Raw genomic sequence first — 8,492 nt, 5'->3', positions numbered from 1 at the left:
AGAGAGAGAGAGAGAGAGAGAGAGAGAGAGAGAGAGAGAGAGAGAGAGAGAGAGAGAGAGAGAATCGGGTCTAACAACCAGTTAGTTGTTAACCAATAGTCCCTATCAAACATGGTGCTGAAGATAAAATTATGGAAAAAGAAAAGAGATAGGCCAATTGGCCGCCTTAAGAGTGCAAACAGAGATGAAGTATCATTGAGGGGCAAGAATGACAGAAGTAAAAGATGTGACCAAGGACAGACAAGCGTTGCGTCGGCTCCTCTCTGCCTTGCGTACCTGACAGTACAGGGCGAGAGTAAGTAAACTAGTAACAGCAAATACATAAAACGCAACAGACTACATGATATTTAACTGACATACCAGATTACATATCATTTTTCAGGCGCTTGGGATTTGAGTAAAGAGAAGCAGATCGACACAATAATGGTCATTTAGTGATGGGAAAAAGTAAGACAGACAGAAAACAACAGAGGAAAAGTAATGAAGTAGGACCTACAAGTGGCGCCCTCCAACCACCCGCTCTTTCAGGTTTAACATGTTATAAATCATAATTGGACCTAATATAGTACAGATAACTTCATGAACTTACCTGAATTCCCATTGAGCGGCGTCGTCAACGAATCTCCGTTCACAGCATTTTTCTCAGCGGCTGTGTCAGCATACTGCAGCTTGAGGTACGCCTCGATTGTAGCGTTGGGGCCAGTTCTACACATGTCATGTGTGTCCTCACCGCTATCGTTGCCATTGACAACATCCGTGTCGATCTCCACACCGGAGCTCTTGCGTACCAGGTTCATAGTATTATTCACTACTTCCGGATCGCAGATTCTCTCGCCATCTTCCTCCGCCGTGTTTTTGTCGACTGCGGAGTCGGAGATTTCCTGCGCTTTCTCCACGACCTCTTCAACGATGCTTGATGAGATAACTGTTGACGTTTCAGCAGCCTGCTCTACAGTAGCTTCAGTCTCACTCATCTCCTGCTCACAAACCCCTTCTGGCAGAATGGCTGACTCACTGGTCTCAACACGTTCAATGATTATTATGTTATTATTACAGGTGATGTCATCATTATCATCATCATCGTTCCCGCCCTCCTTAGATTCGTCCTTTTCTTTCTCGTCTTCTTCCGGCGCCTCAGACAACGCTTTGTTGTTGCCGTTTAGATCGTCGGTGACGCTTACCGATTTGTCATCGGCGTCATCTTTTGGAACATCCAAGACAGGAGCTGCCTCGTCGTTCACTGACCCATTTAGCTGAAAAGATGATGCCCGTTCGGTGTCTTCTGTGGCGTCCGGTGCGTCCTTCTCCTTTGGGTCTGCTTTCGGAGACTCTGGCCGGGGATCTGTGCAAGAATAAACAGTGCTTAGATACTACGCACGGGATAGTAATGGAAATGTTTTTAATAATATACATTGCACCAGTGTCCTTTGCAAGATTGTGCCTTTGTGGTGGGGGGGGGGGTTATATGTATGTCAGTAGGAGAGTATGCCAGTAAGAGAGAAAGAGAGAGAGCGAGAGAGAGACAGAGAGAGACAGAGAGAGAGAGAGAGAGAGAGAGAGAGAGACTAAGAGATAGAGAGGGGAGGGAGAAGGGCATGTGTATACCAGAAAGAGAGAAGGACACATATACAGAGAGAGAGAGAGAGGGGGGAGAGACAGTGGAGAATCAGTTGACCTTGAACAGTCGAACAAGACGCGAAACAGCTTCACGACTTGATGGACACCACTGAGCAAAAGAGACGAACGAATATTTACTCAGCAACAAAGCTACAAAAAGCGGCATCGAACTAGCTATAAATTCGAGGACTGGTAAAGATTAAATGTGAGGACCGCTCAGGCCAAAATTTTCATTTTCAGACATTCTACACTGTTTTTTGTTCAAGGTAGCTTTGCGTTTGGGACGATGCACTGTCAGCTTTTTGGTTTCTCACGACAAACAACGGAACAGGTACCAATATAATTGCCAAAAGGTCTTCCAAAACATTTTTGTCCACTTCTTGTCTCATTGCGGGGTAAGCAATAGCACACACACACATTAACACACACACACAGACACACATAGCGAGAGACAGAGAGAAAGAGAGAGAGAGAAAGAGAGAGAAAGAGAGAGAAGAGAAAAAGAAAGAGAGAGAGAATGAGGCGAGAGAGAGAGAGAGAGAGAGAGAGAGAGAGAGAGAGAGAGAGAGAGAGAGAGAGAGAGAGAGAGAGATAAAACACACACATTTACACATAAGGAACGTCACGAAACCAAAATTTTAATAATCCAGGGAAAGAATCCTTTGCTTCAGATCAAATGTGCTTCCATTTACTACAGTCCGAACGCATAATTGTGTTTTGATTTCATCGTTTGTTTTTTTGTGTTTTTTTTTTTTTGGGGGGGGGGGGGGGGGGACAGTAATTCTTGTTTTCTTATAGGATAAGAACGAACTATTTTACAATAGAGAGAGAGAAATCTCAGGATCCAGCCCGTGATGTAACATTATCGCTGACTGTCCTGAGAATAGCCATGTCAAAGTCCTGGTGGGCGTTGACCTATGCGGCCCGGCCCAGCGCCTGTCGTCGGTTGGCTGGAATGATGCGATCAATCTTCAAGTTATGTCAACAGGTCTTTCAGTCTAATCCTTTCCCATGGGGACACAGAATGACATACCGGCAACTTTTGTACTTTTGTTATTACTGGACCCGATTTAGCAGAAACCCAACACACACGGGCACATACCCGACTATTCGAGCAAAACAGACCGTGAAAATCATTCTTATTCTATATTTTATATTTTCACACGTATATCTATCTATCTATCTATCTATCTATCTATCTATCTATCTATCTATCTATCTATCTAAATGTATATATATTTAATTGAATCGACTACGGTTAATCCAAAAACTGCGGTAAACAGAAAGTTTTAAAATCCTCAATTTTTTTTTCTATATGAGCAGCCTCTCTTGACTGAAAAGTCGGCTTGATAGAAGAGAATCAGAAGTAGGTTACAATTGACTCCACTTTGGTCAACAATTTCAAGAACCATTTATTACAGTGTAAAGCAAGAATAGATCTTTCAGCACTCAGTATTCCGACCCCCTTCCGCCTTCCCCCACCCCCCCCAAAAAAAATTGTCCCAAAATAATGACAACCTAATAAAAAAAGATTGCCTATAAAATATGGAAAGCAGAATAATTAATATAGTGCCCTGATTTCAGAGACAGCGCCTCGGGTGTGTACTAAACCGAGCCTCTATATTGCTGTTCGTCACATTCATGGGAAGTAAAGTATCTGTTATAGTATAACCAGTTACTAGGGTGTATATTTAGACAACGGCCTAGACACAGGGAGCCCCAAGAAGACAACTCTGGATCTGCCACGTTTGCCACATGCACTTCTGGCTTCCTAGTTCATCCTCAAAGTACCCAACTCTCAATACCCATTTTTAGTATACCCTCTTTCAACATTGGCGGTTAGAGTGAGACTAGATTACATTAATTTCTATGGTCTGTTGGTACTACCTGCGTTTTCCTCAGCTTCATTCTCCGACGTCTCTGAGCTCAAGATGCCAATCTGAAACTCTGCTACAGTAGTAACCGTGGGTCGATCGGCTTTGACTTCAGGATGGCCGGTGGTCAATTCCTGACTCTCTGCTGCCACTTGGGTTGTCACTTGCTCAATAGTATCTGTCAGTGACTTGCTGTCGCTTTCGACTGTCGCCGATGACGTTTGGCCAATGTCCACAGCAGGATGTGCTTCGTTTTCGAAAGTCAACTCCACATCTTGGCCGTTTTCGACAGCAGTTGGTTTTGTGTCATCCTGCTCTACGATTGCCGATGAAACAGTTTGCAAAACCGACGCCGCTAAAGATGCATCCGCCACCTCAGGGCTGTTCTCATTCTCTGCGACCTCCGTAGTTTCAGAGATCTGTGTGTCAATAGTGGGCACCGTGTTGTCTTGAAAATGTGCCTCAACTTTGGACACGGCGGTCTGAGCAACAGTTGCCAGAACGTCTTTCACAGACTCTTTTGTCGAAGAGTCCGATTTTTCCATCGACTCATCAGACATGCCTGGTGGGACATTGTCATTATCTGGTGACGCCTCTTCTCTTACCTCCTGTGTCATGTCGTCTGCAATGGTTTGGGCCACGCATACGACGGAGTACTTTTGAGGCTGCACCTGCATTTCCTCCTCCTTCTTCTCGTCGTCATCCTGTCCTCCCACATTCTCTTCTGCTTGGAAATCTTCCACTCCAGCAACTTCAGGAACATTTTCATAGGATTCGATCGTGTTTTCTGTTTTGTCGGACAGAACAGAAGGCGCAAACTGTGTCGCCGCAGACACAATGGATTCAACAATGGAGTCTTTTTCCTCGACGTTCTGCACAGCAGAATCGATCTCGGAGGTAACTTGGGTACTATTGCCCTCGGAACCTGGTTCAGACGGTGATGTCGACGACGAAACTGTCGCCTCGCCTGACTGGGGCGCAAGCGAGCTCTGTGTCTCTTCTATGACAGAATCCTCTATGCTGTTTGCCCGTAGCACAATTGTGGCAGTAGAGACCAGCGTTGGTGACTCCAGGGGCGGGAAAGAATCGACGAGAGTATCTTCCTCCTTCTCCCCCTCCTCTCCCTTCTCCTTCGGAACATTTACCTCACCAGATGGAGAATCTGTGACAACTTTCAAGTCCGTGTCAGTATTTGACGAAGCTTCAACCTCTGCAATACTGAATAATGAATTGTCTTGTCTGCTTTGTATGGAAGAATTGTCTCCACCGAGTATCCCCTGGAGGGGCTCACATGACACGAGTGTTTGTTTCGCCACACTTACTACTTCTTCTACTATCGTCTTTTTTTTCTCGGACACATCTTCGGCACACTCCGGAGAATTTTCATGCTCTGCAGAATCCGCAGCAGATACCTCTGCATGAACACTAGTGTCAAAGTCCAGGCTTTTACTAATAGCCTCACTAGCAACTTCTTCTTTAGCCTGCACGGCGCTGCTCGCCTCTGTGGGAAAGTTCTTGTTGTGTGCCCCGGCTGTGATGGGGGAATACTGCTCGACGGGCCGACGAGGGCCTATTTTGCGGGGAGGGGGCGTGATGTCCGTGGCTTCCACGGCTTTGGGTTTGGTCAGGGATAGTCTGTTCTCCTCGTGACCGCTGTCCGAAGCGCCGCTGCTCCTTTTACGGAGGATTGCCGTGCGGAGGCGTGGCCCAATGGAAATCTTCTTTAGGACACCCGAGCCTCTCTCGCTGTCTGAGCCGGAACCGTTGTCTGTGAAGGGGCTTGTAGGGGCGCTGTCTTGATGCTCGGGGCTGCTCGGCTCCGACGAGACGGCGGGGGCGGAGGAGTTGGGACTGTTCTCCTCGGATGGCTCTGTCGAGGGCTTGATGAGAGGCTCAACACTGACGTCAACTGTGAGGCTGGCGTTTGAAGGCTGCTCTTCCGGCGTCACAGCTGATGCTACAGCTGTCGTCACTTCAGACGAAACGGCTGACGTCACGGCAGGTATTCCAACTGACGTCACAACATCCTTCACTTCTGCCACGGCGTCACTTACAGGACAGACCTGTGTGTCAGCGGACGTGTGTTGCTCCGGTGCTGTTGGCGTGTCGGGGCTCGTGGGTGGAGAACTGTCACTCAGTGTCGAGTCTGCGACTGCCTCGTCTTCAGATCCCGGTGCTTTCACCTCTAATTCAGCCACAGTCCGTGGCTGCTTTTCTTTCTTCGAAAACCAACTGCTGAGTTTCTTTGGCACCTTCATTTTCTTCTCCTGTTTCTGTTTCTCTTTCTCAGCCTTTTCTGCAGCTTTTTGCTCGGCTTTTCGGCGTTTTTCTTCCTTAGCCTTTTCTCTTTCTTTCATTTTTTCTTCCTCTCGCTGTTTCTTTAATTTTTCTTTTTCTATGCGTTCTTTGTCTCTTCTTTCCTTTTCTGCCTGAAGCTTTAGTGCCTTCTCGGCTTCGGAATCAGAAACCAGTCTCTCTGCACTGGCACCAATAAGACCAGCTTCAAGCTTCTTGTCCTCCTCCCCTTCTTCTTTTTTACCCCCCTCGGCTACAGAAGCAGAGACACTGGTGACTACAGCAGAACCCATAACTTGCTCCACTGCTGCCTTAGCTAAGACTTCACCCTTCTCTGCGGCTTGAACCTGGACCGCGTCAGCGGCCACGGACACATCCAGTGATCCGGTAGAAATATCCTTCACAGAATCCGGAATAGAAATCCCTGCCACGCCCAATTGATCGACATCAGAGGTGGTCTCAATTGTGGTGTTTTTTTCGGCACTCACATTTGCTTCCTCTACCGGAGTTGTCTCTTCATCTACAGAGGCAGAAATCCCCGAAAATGCAACGAGAGCCTTCACTTCGTTCTCCGCTTTCCGTGCCACGGAGATCGCCTCGTCAGCGCCAAGTGTTATGGACGTGTCTGTGCAGTCGAGGTCGCCTTTTTCTGGAGTATCTCCTGTGAAGGACGCTTCGGCTTTGGTGTCAGCCACGAGAGAAGTATCGGCGGATGACTGAGGTACTTCGAGAGATTCAGTCTTGCCCAGAAGAGAAGAACCCTTAATGGCCTTCATATCTCGCTCGATGTCAGCCACCAACGAGGCAACAGGCAGCTGGTCTTCTGTCCCGTCGTCGTTTGTAGAGGCATCTACGCCGTGGTCAGTGGTCACATCTGTGACGTCAGCTGTGATGTTGTCAGTGGAGCTGTTGTGGTACGACACTTGAGCAGAAGAGTTGCACACTTCGGCATTCACAGCGTTGAGGACCTCGTCCACAAGGGACCGCTCTTGCACCTGCACTTCCATCTCCACCTCGGAATCCATTCGTTCCAATTCCAGCTCACTGTCAATATTCTGTGGTTCGTGCACGGTTTTCGTCTGTGGCTCGTTCTCAGAGAAGAAGCCTCCGACAACAGAATTCACGGAGAAGGAAGCAGAACTCCCACCATCTTTGTTTTCTAGAGGGGAATCGACGCTCACTCTTTCTTTGTTGCTCTCCAAAGCAGCTCTCTTCTCGATCTCGGAATTTTCATTCCCTGACTCTTTCTGAAGTCGCTTCTGTGCGAGGTTGACCGATTCCGCCACAATGGACGAGGCCATAGCCTCAAGGTCTCCGGTATGGCCGGAGTTTTGCTCCACGGAAGCAAACGGAACCTCAACAGACGAACTGACCACAGAGGTAATGACGTCAGCCGACTGCTCAGTACGCTGAAACTCAGCAGTATCTCCTTTCGTCTCGACAGAGATTCCAGTTGGGGCCTGTACGATTATTTCAGATGAACAGGCTTCTGGTGCTTCTAATTCCGCTTTGAGCTCTCCTTCGACTTTCGTAGTCACATCCGAAGCAGCTTTGACGACTTTCTCCTCAACGTCTGCAGCAACGCCTGAAGCAGCAGTCGCGACGACATTGGTTGTGGGCGCAGCAGCAGCGGCAGCGGCAGCACCGCGGGGAGGAGCAGTGGGGGCCTCTGTGGACTTTTTAGACTTTTTTTGTTTTTCCTTCTTAGCGCTCTGCTTCTCTTTCTTCTTCTTTTTGGAGCCTTTCTTTTGGGAGCCTCGCTTTCCCTTCGTCCTCTCCATGGGCTTGGGTGCGGCTTTCTCGGTGGATTTGGTCTTGGGCTTTCCATCTTCATCTGTAATCGGAAAGAAAATCTCAGTGGAGTGAAAAAGACTAGGCATAAACAGCAATAATTAATGGAAATGTAAGCACCTGAGAGAAAATGACAGAATTGGGAAGTAAAGATGTAGGGAAATGACGAATTAGAAAAGTAAACCAGTGAGGAAATGAGTGAGTAGAAAAATAAAGTAGTGAGGAATTCATCGAGTTAAAGAGTAACCTGAAAATCAAAATTAAATGTCCATGCTGGTGAGTGAAAGAATGAGTAAGATTTTTTTTATTCACATCCTTCTATTTTATACTGGTGATGTAAACGATTGAGTCAGTCAGGTCCTGTAAAAATACATTATACTTTGTATCTTTCAGGTTGTGAGTTTGTGAGGTTGTGAGTTTGTGAGGTTGTGAGGAAACAAATTAATTGAATAAGCGATATTCATAGTATACTTTAATATGACGAAGGATTGACTCTGTTTTAAGTCCGACCCATGTTCTTAGATATGAAGAAGACTTGGTGAGTAAAAGTCTGTATAATATCCTTAATTCTGTTTTCGATCCAAAGTCTTAGTCGGCATTTAACAAATATGGGTACTATACACATTTTGGGGGGTTTATACAATATATTAACGGTTATTGTATATCCATACAGATGTATGCAAATATCGAAAGTAAGCAAAACGAACAAAACTGTGGGAACAGCAGACAAGAGAAGAGCAAATGTAGGAAGTTGTAGACACACATGTTCGCATGCAGACACAAACACACACACACACACACACACACACACACACACACACACACAAACGTACAAGCACGACATCAGACAGGACAATTGCAATACTTTTAAATAATATAATTCACTGATGACTATTAAGAAAGTACTTGGGAAAA

The 8,492-nt window shown here is 46.6% G+C and overlaps 1 protein-coding gene across 1 annotated transcript in view; it reads right to left on the bottom strand.

Annotated features, from left to right (window-relative positions):
- The window catches only part of LOC101858383 (titin homolog), a 56,386-nt gene that overhangs the window by 14,558 nt on the left and 33,336 nt on the right, over window positions 1-8,492 (bottom strand). Inside the window, exons 7-8 of the mRNA XM_005091167.3 lie at window positions 3,505-7,620; window positions 590-1,342 (exon numbers count right to left, since the gene is read on the bottom strand). Of these exons, the coding sequence (XP_005091224.1) occupies window positions 590-1,342; window positions 3,505-7,620 (4,869 nt within the window). The remainder of the gene's footprint in view (window positions 1-589; window positions 1,343-3,504; window positions 7,621-8,492) is intronic.

This window comes from Aplysia californica, unplaced genomic scaffold, assembly GCF_000002075.1.
Source record: "Aplysia californica isolate F4 #8 unplaced genomic scaffold, AplCal3.0 scaffold00026, whole genome shotgun sequence".
Classification (NCBI taxonomy): domain Eukaryota; kingdom Metazoa; phylum Mollusca; class Gastropoda; order Aplysiida; family Aplysiidae; genus Aplysia; species Aplysia californica.
This window is presented reverse-complemented; position numbering and strand designations above follow the sequence as displayed.